General features: G+C 38.5%; 1 protein-coding gene across 2 annotated transcripts in view; it reads right to left on the reverse strand.

Annotated features, from left to right (window-relative positions):
* Positions 1 to 1,005: 1,005 nt before the first annotated feature.
* Snx7 (sorting nexin 7) overlaps positions 1,006 to 13,082 on the reverse strand; it is a 78,645-nt gene continuing 66,568 nt past the window's right edge. For both annotated transcript variants that reach the window (XM_038311901.1, XM_038311900.1), the window contains one exon: positions 1,006 to 1,497. In XM_038311901.1, coding sequence (XP_038167829.1) covers positions 1,420 to 1,497 — 78 coding nt within the window. In that variant the 3' untranslated portion in view covers positions 1,006 to 1,419. The remainder of the gene's footprint in view (positions 1,498 to 13,082) is intronic.

Genomic DNA, 13,082 nt, shown 5'->3' on the forward strand with positions numbered 1-13,082 from the left:
ACAGACTGAGCAGAGCTTCCAAGTCAGATGTTAACCCTTGCAGTTCTCCTCCTTACTCGTCTCCCACCATGCTCCTGGCCCACCCAACAATTTCACCCCCACAGATAAATATATTTATTATACATACGTTTGTGTGTATTTGTGTGGGTGATATTTGAAACAGTGTCTCGTGTAGCAAAGACTAGTTTCAAACTTGCTATGTAGCCAAAGAGTCTCTTCAACGAAACTCTTGATTCCCCAGCCTCCACCTTAAACACAAGGAGAGCAGGCTGGTACCACTTCACCAATTTATATGGGGCTAGTGATTGAGCCAGGGCTTTGTGAATTGAATGGAAGATGAGCATTCTACCAAAGGAGTAAGCTAGTACTTGGGAGGAAGAGACGGGTGTATCTCTGTGAATTCTGACAGCCTAACCTACATAGCATGTTCCAGGACAGCCAGGATGACATAGCGAGATTCTGTTGATTAATTGATTAGTGGGGTAAGGTAAAATGCTTTTAGTTTTTCTCCAGGAAACTAAATGAAAAGAGGGAGTGGACTCTTTAGAAAGAACTAGATGTCCTGCCTTCAAGCAATTCTATAAATTAGGAATGTTTTGTAGTAATAGAGTTTGATTTTCATTGAGTCCCTGTAATAGTTATTGGCATGTACTACTCAAATTTAAACATGGTCTTTTTTTTTTTTTTGCTAATTACTTTGGGTAAAGTAAAGGAAACCTGTGCTTTTCAAGTCATAAAGTGGCCATGTGCTAATTATGAAACACACTCAAACATTCTTCATCGCTGTCTACCTCAATCACCCACAGCACAATAACAGGTAGACTCAAGATGCTGGATGCTTTAAAAAAATAAAAGCTGGCTGTGAATGGTAAAGATATGCAAAAATTATAAAAGAGAATCCAAAGTAAATTATGATGGCATTAAGGTACATCTATAATATCTTTGATAATGCATATGGAATTAATGTTAAAAATGTTAAAACAAAGAACATATCATAGACACCAGTTTCTTATTAAAGATTTTATTAAAACCAAGTCTTTACAACATATTGAAAAATGTAATGTTCCACAGTAAAATACGTAAGAAAAAAACCTGTATATGTAATTAATGGCACATAAATTTAAGAATAAAATTAAAATTACACTAAATCTCTTTCTAACCACATAGACATAGATAAATATCTATCCATATAGCAGATCTATAGATCTATAGAATATACATCATATAATAGACCTATATATCGAGATAGATATATTTATATCACAAATTCACGTTGATGACCTGGAATACCTGAGTTTTTAAGTTGTTGGTTTTCCAGACAGTGCAAAATCATTTGTCATTCACTTCAGAAAGGGCACAGACAATCCAGAAAAAAACAACTTTGGTTGATAGATGCTGTCTCTCAAAGATCAAACAGGATTAAATTTTATCTTCAGAGTCTTCTTCCAAGGGGAGGTCAGTCTGTGATGTGAGGAATGATTCCCACGTAGCAAGGCACTGTGGAACAGAAACACCATGAGAGGGGTCAGCTGTAGCTGACGGTCACACGCTCCTACAGCAATATGCCCTACTTTTCCTGTTGAATGGGAGTCTCTGTCATTTTTTAGATATTTTAATACCCTCCCATGTGTGAGTGTGTGTGTGTTTGTGTGCGTGCACACACATGTGTGTTTTGTATAGGTGTAGACATTTTCATTGTGTGTCCACAGAGACCATTGGCTGTTTTCTTTACTTGCTCTCTAGATTGCTTTTTGATACAGGATCTGTCATTGAACATGACCTTCCCTGATTCAGATAGACTGGTCAGCAATCACCAGAGATTCTTCAGACTCCACCCACCTAGCACTGGATGACTGATGTGTGCCTCGGCCCCAGGCACTTTCCATGAGCTGTCTTAGGTGTGCAAGCTGGTACAGCAAGAACTTTACTGATTGAATCATCTTTCTGGCCCAGCATTCTAATTCTTAATGAGAGTACTATTGACAAATAAGAGGAAAACATATAAAACAGTCCATTGTTATCCCACTGACAGAAGAGAAAAGAGAGCTCAGATTTATTCATTTGGACATGAAACGGTGCCCACTGGCATTTAAACATGGTCATGATGCAAACAGGCTTAGGTGCCTTAGGATCTCACTACATTGGCTGTAAAGCACAGATGTTTCCACCTCTGCATACACTTCATACACACTGCCTTGCACAAGGGTTCTGAGAAAGCTATATGCTATTTTATTATGTGCTGGGAGTGGGTGGTGAAATTCAACATTTAGTGGCTAAAACATCATTAAAATTATGGAACAAAGAAATACACACAGTACACCAACAACAGGGGGGGAAATAAATCAGATAAAAGTCTATTAATCCCCAAAGCCAGAAATAAAACTGAAATAATGAGATGAATAAAGAAAAATAACATAATAACAGCAAGACAACACACTCAAACTTAATCCTGTCAATAGTCAATTTGAATGTCTACAGAGAACAAATCTCAAAAGGGATAAATTGTGAACAGAAAATGAAGGCCCACCTGCACCATGATTAAATTTCTTATGAGTATTTAAAAATAATGGCAAAATGAAAAATGACATGTGCTTGACAGGTTCAAAGAAAAGATTGAATAATAATACTACATTGGTATTAAAGACTTTAGGAAACAAGATCCTTATAGAGATAAGGATGATCTCTTATAGCGGTACATCTGGAAATTCCGGACACATTAAACAAAGGCAACCATACAAGGAGAAGGGCAAGAATATTTATAACTGGGTTTGAGGTCCTCTCGTGTTTACCATGCAGGCAGAGAAACAGCGATACAAATTTGAAGCACATGATCAATCAAGTTGGCCTAATGCACATCTAAAAAACAGAACCAGAGAGTACATCTTTTATACACCATTTTCTGGAGCATATGAGATGCCTCAACAGGCAAGAGTGATGGCACATGCCTGTAATTCCAACAAGTAGGAGACTGAGGCTTGAGAGCTGCTCTTGGTTAGGATATTTGTCTGGGCTGCATAGTGAGTCTCAGGCCAGTCTAGGCTACTGAATGAGATCCTGTCTCAAAAAATATTTATACATACAGCCACATGAATTATGGTCTCTGAATACTGTGAAAGTAGGTTGGAAACCAGTAAGAGAAATGCCCATGAAAGCCCCTAAGTATTTTTAATCTAAATAGGAGAATCTTAAATATCCGTGGACCACAGAGAAAACCAAAAGTTAAATAATAAAGTCTTTTGACTGAATGAAAAAGAAATCACAATGTATCAAAAACTTCCACATGCTACTAAACACCACCAAGGGAGGGAACAGAGAAAGTCTAACTGCCTACAATAGAGAAGAGGAAAGTTCTCCAATCGATGAATTTAATCCTCTGCTTTAAAATCAAAAGGGCAAGAGCAAAATAGCCAACAACAAACATTACTATTCAAAGTAAGGCACAGGATGTGCATGTCTGTGTATGTGTATGTTTGTGTGGGAAAACCAGAGTATGAATCAATAAAAGACAATAGAAAAAAATTTAGAGGAAAAATAATAGCACTAAACGTTTAATCTTTAAGAAGATTAGTAATATTGTGAAAGTGCCTTCCTGATCATAAAATAGGAAGATGGTACTGGGTGAACGGGTGATAGTGGAACAACACTTGCCTCGCATGCACAAGGTCCCGGGTTTGATCCCTCATGCTGTATCAATGACAAAGAAAACAGGAGAGGAATCATCAGGAGTGAAGGATGAAAGGATAGTATTAGCTCAGATCCCCCTGACCTCCAGACGAATGACACAGTGGCCAAAAGGAGAAAATCACAAAAACAACTGCAGTAGAAAAAGGTAACCCAGATGAATTTAAACTGAGAGGGTCATTTTCATTTTGCAAATAATTCCGTGGTGAATTCCATAAAACTTTTAAAGAAACCCTAACCATCCTGTACAAACACAAACAGAACTGAAGACACAGGAACATTTTCTAGCTAACCTGAATCAAAGACACTGCAGAAGAAAATTGGAGACTGATTTTAATCAGAAAGATAGATGCAAACATTCTAAAAAAAAAAAACTAGCAAAGAAAAGTCAGTAATCTCTTCAAAAATTATATGTAATATGCAAATGGTCTTATTCATGAAATGCAAGGTTTGATTAACTCTCAACATTCCTAAGACCATATTAAAGACAGAATTTCTCAACAGATACTAGAGAGCATTGGGCAAATTTCAAAGTCATCTATTCTCGATTAAGACAAAAAGTCTCAGCAAGTCAAGAGAAGAGAAATTCTATATATTGAGAAAGAAAATCTATAAAAACAGAACCCTATAGCTTACCTCCTATGTAGATATGCAATAAGCATTGGTTATTTAAGAATTTATTTTTCTTCCCAATTTAGACACAGTTTCAGGTCTCCTTCACCAAATGTAAATATAAAAACGACAGAAGAGCGCAGTCAGAAAACCACCCCACAGTCTAACACACAGTCTGGGAGAGCCATTTTGCCGGCAACACTTCGGGTGAGCTCTTGCCCCTCATTTGAGAGGTCACCCATAACCAGAGGCATTTACTGCTTTCAGAAAAACAGTGTATCTTATTGACAACTCAGCAGAACTAGCACTTAAATACTGACCATCCTATAGGTGAAAGTCCAAGTGAAATCCCAAACAGCTTTCTTTGTTGGGAAGTCATGACAAATAGACTCTGAATGGTACCAAGAATGATGCTGGTCCACAAACAAACTCTCTTCTTTCACTGCCATACTGTACTTCAACTAAGTCAGTTTAATAAAGGCTATGAAATGCTAGCTCCCTTCCATGTCATTTAGTACAGTGAACCAACATTCATATATAAAGTAAGCACTGAGGCTATTGAAACATGGTAAAGAGACATGCATTACTAAGTAACTTCCTTACCATTCTCCAACTGGAAGCAGAGAAAATTGAAATCACAGAACAACCTCCATAGAATAATACATATAATCAACATTGGATACATTGCTATGAATACACAACAGGCATCACAATGGTTCTTTTAGACATCATGTTTTTTCAGTGCACAATTACTATCAGGAACTCTATTTTACAAGTAAAGGAGCTGAGCCTCAAATAACCTAGGTACACTTAAAGCACTGCAAATATCCCGAGGACTATAGTTAATGTTTATTTTTCAACAATTGGAAAATGACGGATCTACATCACCACTGGGTTCATTTAATATGTTGTTAGCAAACGTGAAGATGTCTCTCTCTTACACAGTAGAAGGACTATAGGTGGGCATGAAAATAGGGGATATCAGGGAGATCAAATTTTAAGAAAAGAATATGTATAAAATCTTTTTATGTGGAAGCTGATTCTCTATACAGTCTCTTGTGGGAATTGGTTCTCTCTTTATACCATATGGATCCTGCCTTGGTGTCAAGTGCTTCTTTGTGCTGAGCCATGCTGCTGGCCCTCTTTTGGAATTTTAGTGTAAGATGTTCTATTTCAGATGAGTATATTTGGTAACTGTTCTTTCCCATTCACCTGGGGCTAATATTCACTTGAGTTATCTGAGAACTGGCACATATATCATGCCAATCTACAAATACATTTTTAAAAGCAATAAAAAGGGGCAAGATGGCTCAGTTGGTAAAGGTGCTTGCTTGCTGAGTTCATTACCTAGAGCAGTGCTTCTCAACCTTCCTAATGCTGTGACCCTTTAATACAGTTTCTTATGTTGCAGTGACCCCACAACCATAAAAGTGTTTTCATTGCTACTTCATAACTGCAAGTTTGCTATTTTTATGGATCGTAATGTAAATATTTTGGAGACAGAGGGTTGTCAAAGGGGTCGTGACCCACAGATTGAGAACGGCTGCCCTAGATCCACATAGCAGAAGAAAATGATCAACTCCCACAGGTTGTTCACTGACCTCCACATGCATGTCATGGCATGTGCCCAGACACATGTACATGTTCAAACACTAAAGAAACAAGCAAATAAATGTAATAAAAACTAAAAACATTGATGTCTAAGATGCTCCATTTCTTATAATTCTTTCTCACTTTGCTTTAAACTAGAGAACTTAATTAAGACTTCAAGCAATGGACAGTTCACACTGTACAGTTAATCAATTTAGGACGGTGAGCATCTATTATGCTTAGCATTGTGATGGTTGAAAAATATTAAGGATGAAGATAACAAAATCTCAGATCCTAGAGATACTGACTTTGAAGTGAAATTTCTAAAATTGTTTTTATTGAGCTATATATTTGCTCCGCTCCCCTCCCTTTCTTCCCCCTCCTCTTCTACCCTCTCACATGATCCTCACACTCCCAATTTACTTAGGAGATCTTGTCTTTTTCTACTTCCCATGTAGATTAGATTCATGTATATCTTTCTTTTTTATTTTTATTTATTTTTATTTTTATTAAAAATTTCTGCCTCCTCCCCGCCTCCCACTTACCCCCCTCCCCCCTCCACTCCCTCTCCCTCTCCTGTCCGAAGAGCAGTAAGGGTTCCCTGCCCTGTGGGAAGTCCAAGTTCCTTCCCCCTCCATCCAGGTCCAGGAAGGTGAGCATCCAAACAGGCTAGCCCCCCCTCCCCCCAGAGCCAGTATGCGTAGTAGGATCCAAATCCAGTGTCATTGTCCTTGGCTTCTCAGTAGCCCTCTGACCTATTCGGAGCTTACCAAGGCCAGCTGGACTGGGACTGAAAAAGCATGGGATAAAACCGGACTCCCTGAACACGTATATCTTTCTTAAGGTCCTCTTTGTTGTCTAGGTTCTCTGGTTGTGAATTGTAGGTTGGTTTTTCTTTGGCTTATGTCTAAAAGCCACGTATGAGTGAGAACACCTGATTTTTAACAAAAACGCAAAAAAATATAAAATGGAAAAAAATATTCAACAAAGCGCTGGCATAACTGTATATCAACATGTAGAAGAATGAAAATAGATCTGTATCAATTGCCATGCACAAAACTCCAAATGGATCAAAGACCTCAACATAGAACCAACCACACTTAACTTCATAGAAGAAAAAGTGGGAAGTACACTTGAACACACTGGCACAGAAGACCACTTCCTAAATATAATGCCAGTAGCACAGACACTGAGAGAAACAATTAATAAATGGGACCTCCTGAAACTGAAAAGCTTTTGTAATGCAAAAACCACAGTCAACAAGATAAAAAAAATGGCAGCCTACAGAATGGGAAAAGTGCTTCACCAACCACACACTGGACAGAGGGCTGATCTCCAAAATATACAAAGAACTCAAGAAATTAGTCATTAAAAGAACAAATAATCCAATAAAAATGGGATACAGACATAAATAGAGAACTCTCAACAGAGGAATCTAAAATGGCTGAAAGATACTTAAGGAAATGTTCACAATCCTTAGTCATCGGAGAAATGAAAATAAAAATAACTCTGAGATTCCATCTTACACCTGTAAGAATGACCAAGATAAAAAGTACTGATGACAGCTTATGCTGGAGAAGATGTGGGGGTAAAGGGAACGCTCCTCCATTGCTGGTGGGAGTGTAAACTGGTACAGCCACTTTGGAAATCAGTATGGTGATTTCTTAGAAAATTAGGAAACAACCTACCTCAAGACTCAGCAATACCACTTTTGGGTATATATCCAAAGGATGCTCAAGCGTATCACAAGGACATGTGCTCAACTACGCTCATAGCAGCATTGTTTGTCATAGCCAGAACCTGGAAACAACCTAAATGCTCCACAACCAACGAATGGATAAAGAAGATGCATTTACACAACGAAGTACTACACAGCAGAAAAAAAAATGACATCTTGAAATATGCGGGCAAATGGATGGATCTAGAAAATATCATATTGAGTGAGGTAACCCAGACCCAGAAAGACAAATATCAAATGTACTTACTCATAAGTGGTTCTGAAGTAAGTTCTTTAAATCAAGTGTTTCTATCTATTTGGCCTTGAATTGAAATTAAGCATTTACGCTTTATTTTCTTAAAAAAAAAAAATCACTCCTATTAATGAAGTTAGTTAGTATTAGCATAAATCAGAATGAGGGCCACAAATAAATTTAAAGATGATATTAATGATAGGCATCCCCACTGGCCTAGTCTTTATAGCCAGCCTAATCAAATTTAACTTCTCATGCTACCGTGGTACTCCAACCACGGGGTTCGACTTTCATTTGAATACTGTGTCACCATTTTCCACATTTTATTTTATGCAGCCATCTTCTGATGGAATCAGATAATCCTGTTTTAATTAAGAGAATGAATTTGGGTGCTACATGGCTCAGAGAGAGTTAAGGCACTTGCCATGCAAACCAGGTGACCTGCGTTGGATTCCCAGAACCAACAGTGGAAGGAGAGAACTAGCTCCACCATGTTGTCTTCTAACGTCCCCAGGCATGCCATGGTACATGCACACCTTCACATATATACAACAATAAATATTTTAAAAAACAAAACCAGCTGGGTGGTGGTGGCACATGCCTTTAATTCCAGCACTCAGAGGCAAAGGTTGGCAGACGTCTGTGTGCTTAGTCTACAGAGAAAGTTCCAGGACAGAGCAAAACACAGAGAATCCCTGTCTCAAAAAACCAACAAAACAAAACAAAGCAAAGCAAAAAGCAATCCTCGCTCCAAAACTCATTTACAGACTATTCTGTTTCTCCCCATTAGAACACAGTGAATGCTCTATACCATGGAACCCTAAGTAAGGTAGTGCATGTGTGTTAGCCAGGATATGGCAGAACTGAAAAGGAGGATCACCATAAATCTGTAACTGAAAATCCAGCAAGCATTCTCCCCAGGTCGCTATGCCCTATAGCCAAAGGATAAACAAGCTTTCTGAGAGCAGAGAACTCTGAGTGACAGTAACTGGGCAAAGGAGCCAGACCTGTGGATGCACACCGCAGAGAACACACCCCCTTTCGACATACTCGCTTCAAGCCTTTCTAAAGAGGATGAGATGCTAGGAAAACTAAGCTCCAATTCCAAAAGTAACTCTTAGTTTTGAAAGGAAATCTCTTGCTGCTTCAGCAGAGATGGTGATGACATTTCACTACCAGAACAGGCAAATGTCTCCTTCGTTCCCAAGTGCATAGTAATCCCACAAACAGATGTGATCAAGGTTTCGAAAGAATCAGCGGTGACAGCACTGTTCCCATAGACACAGCAGCTTTCCGTGGTAGTGTTCATATTTAGGAGCTGGTATTAATATTGTGTCACCTTGTGGGATGTGAGGAGGTCTACCGTGACTCTCTGCTTTGTTGGGCTTATTCACCTACACATAAAATAAAGGGTTTTCATTAAAATGGTAGGTTCCAGAGGCTGACTGGGGCTGACAAGAAGTTGGCAAATGAAAATACGTATGATTTACAATTTTGTCTAGTTCTGCTTGCCCAGGGCCATTATGAGATATGGTAATCATAAAAATTTAAACATTTCCCTCAAGTATTTGGTATTTGAAAGATAATTACCATCGTACAGTTTCCAAAAGCAAGATCCAGAGGCACATGAGGAATCTTTGCAGTCTTCACCATGGCTGCTGTAGTTCTGTTAGTCTACATGTGGTACGCGCTCACTGCCAGGTGGCCACTGAGTCTGGGGCTTTTCATGAGCTCACTTAACAGCTTTGAAGCCGGTTGTCTATACTGAAGATTCAGGTTCAAGTAAAATTAGTAGTTTGGGAGATAGGCTAGTCAGGGCTGGTGGTAGAACCATAATATTATCTAGTTGGGAGTCTGAGGCAGGGGGATTTCAACTTCACAGCAAGTATGGACTACAGAGTGAGATAAGGCCAGGCTGGGCAAGCCAGTGAGCCTCTGCTTCAAAATAAAAATAGGCCAAAATTTGGAATATGCTTCTCAGTGACAGAACACTGGCGTATCATATGAAAGGCTCTGGGTTTACTGCCCAGTATTGGCAAAAAAAGAAAAAAGAAAGGAAGAAAAGGAGAGGGTAGGGGGAAGCTCACTTCTGTAGAAGTCTGATTCCAGATTCTAGGAATTATCTGCCAAGTTTCAATTTTAGAAGTAGCTCTAAAATTTAAAATAACAGGATGTGCATACTACTTTTCTAAAAATACAATGTAAGCTGTGTGTTTAGCTTAACCACTGCAAGGGTTAAAGTAAAAAGACTCATTAGCTACAGACGCCATCTTGTGGCCCACTTATTTATTATTCCATAGTAGTCTGGGGCTGTCTAACTCAAAATCTGATAAAGACAGCAGGCGTCGCAGGTATCATTTATTCCATTTCTAACATGTTAATAATCTTTGTGGAATAAACTAATCCATGGCCTGAACTTGAATTCATATTATTTCCATTCATATGTTCATTACATGTTATCCTTTCTTTTGATATGACCAGATGATATGGGGCTCATCAGCTTAAATATGGGATTTCAAGCTTACTTTTTCAATCTCTTGTTTTAACCATCTATTGACTCTACAGATAATTATAGTGAACGCATTTATCTTTGTCTCCTTGCAAAATGCTGCTGGCACACAATTCTATATTTTTCATTAGTTAACTCTCATCTTTAAAATATTATATCCTTGTATATATCCTCTGTATGTTTTAGAGCATTTATCCCTTTATAATCGCTTCCTATTAAATTTCTAAATAACTTAGCTACAGAAACCATCCCTAGTTTAAACTCTGGGAGGAGGCAGATAGCCATGCTTTCCCTCCATTTCACACATAAACTTATTTTTCAGGGTGGATAATAGAGAAATAATTATATTACAGGTCATAAGGTAGTGGTGAGACAATTTCAATAGATGTTCGGGAACAGCAGAAACCTCCAAAATACCAAAAATGTTTACTAATTATGTGACAGAATAAAAAAAATGGGATAATCAAGTAGAACAATGACTAGTAATGACTTTGAATGTCTAATTTGGATAGAAATTATCATCATTTGCTTTTTTGTTAATTTTTAGACAAAATTTTATTTTATAACTCAGTCTAGCCTTGAGTCACACTGACTCTTCTGCTTCAGCCTCACACAGTACTGTCCTTTAATATTACATGTAGATTTCTTTGAGTTCTGCTTATAATTCTTGCTTCTTTGTTTATTCAAAATTTCTAGTGACCATTTTCCACCTGATAAGGCACTTTCCTGGTATCTATGGAAGCTTTGTTCCAGAATATCCTTCTATCATATTCTTTATGGTGAATGGAGAGTATACTGCAACTGTCTCCAGTGAGCAACCCAGAATAATTAAAAATAAAAATAAATCATCCACTGAACATTAGAATGTATAGTCAATTATGAAGCCTCTTCTCAGACAGTGAAAACAGAATTTCTAGCATCCCAAGGCCATAAAATGTCATTTCACATTCTCTTGTTTTATTCATTCCTATTTTACACCTCCTGGTTTTATTTGAAATAGGAACTTATTGCTCACCTGAAAAATAATTTTCCATAATGTAGATGGTATAAAAATGACAGGGATGACACAGCTAATTACTAAAAACTGAGTAATGTTTATCTTTCTAAAAGAAATAGAAATCTCTTAGATGGTCAATAGACGGCCATCACATGGCACTGAGATGGCAAGAAGTAGCTGTTTCCTGTCTGATGAAGATGACCACACCTAAGCAAATTAGATGGTCCATAGGAAAACACTAGACTGAGTCTGCATTTCCTAATCCAGATGTTTTGGCTTCTAGTAGGTTTCTTCCAGTGGCTAAAAAAAAAGAATGAGGGTACAGGGACCCAATGGATTAAAACATTTAATAGGTCACTAGATAAGCCTTCCCATCCCATGTGTTTCACCTGGGGAAGGTTTTGGCACTCCCATGAGGCTGAGACTTTAGACTCCTGAACAGGGACAAGCCCATGTCTGCAGTACACATTCTCTCAGGACTCACTCACTCATGGCTTCCTACACTCCTTATAGCTTGACTTCATTTTTACAGTAAAACAGAAAGGTGGGTTATAACGAAGGTGCGTCTTTACTCAAATCTAGCCTGATACTGAAACTTCACAGCCCAGTATAAGCCATCTACAAGATCTCTGTCCCAAGATTATAAAAGAAAATTCCCGAGGCTTAAAAACCACAGGGGGAAAAAAATCTCTACATGAGTCAAGTTTCTGCCATATACACCCTTGCCTTCCCAAGGTGATTCGTAGAGAGAATTGAGCAGTACTGGGTGACCGTGTGTGACACTCATCCAAATGACAGAGGACATTAACTGGAAATGGATGGCAGCGGTTCCAAGTTTCTGGAGTTAACATTCATAGCCATCTAGGAAGGAAAGAGGGGGTGGGTAGGGAAGATCCACCAATCTTCCACTACAACTGAGGCTGTCACTCTGCTTTCCAGCTGGTAAAGGGGCTTTCCTAATACTCGGGAAGAAAATAATGTACCCAGCCTTCTCTCTCTGTAAAAGGGACAGTCTTTATTTAATCTTTCAGAATATGCCTTTGTGTTTTGCTTCGTTTGCCGATGAGCAAATCCATTGTATTTCCATTTTTTTCTCCTCCATGATGGAAAGAGCAGAACCAGAGCAGACGCTGAGCGGCCATTTCCTCTTTTTATGACAGTCTCCATTAGAGATTCCTTGTAATCATTTTATTATCCCATTAGATCTTCATTTTCTGTAGTCCAAAGAGGCTCCACACACTGGACTCTGGTACAACTGGGACATTTATCAACTTCCCCTCCTCAACCCTCACTCTCTCTTGAAGTGTGACCCCTGATACTTCCCATTCTCTTCTGGACTCATCCTTAAATGTATTCTGCTTTTATCTCCATTTTCAAGTTCTACAGTCCACAGTGCAATCACATCTGATTCTTTCTGTGATCCACACCTCACACGTTAAAACTGCCCCCTCTCTTAAGTCAAAGTCGCTTTCAAGGTCTTTGACTTTGAAAGTGTGACTAACTTTTCCCTAGTTTTTCAAGCCACTTTACTAAATTCTAGGGAATATGGAAATGGCTAGAGTTTCCCTCCTTTGCTTTCTCCTTCTGGACTGAAAAGGCACTTTATCCTTAGGTTAACGGCAGATAACAGTCCTCCTTTGCTAGTTAGAATTAAATTTCGTGAGACTATTCTCATTACTCCTTTCACGAAAGTAATTTTTCTGATTTTTCAGCTTCCAAAAGA

This window comes from Arvicola amphibius, chromosome 14 (assembly GCF_903992535.2).
Source record: "Arvicola amphibius chromosome 14, mArvAmp1.2, whole genome shotgun sequence".
Classification (NCBI taxonomy): domain Eukaryota; kingdom Metazoa; phylum Chordata; class Mammalia; order Rodentia; family Cricetidae; genus Arvicola; species Arvicola amphibius.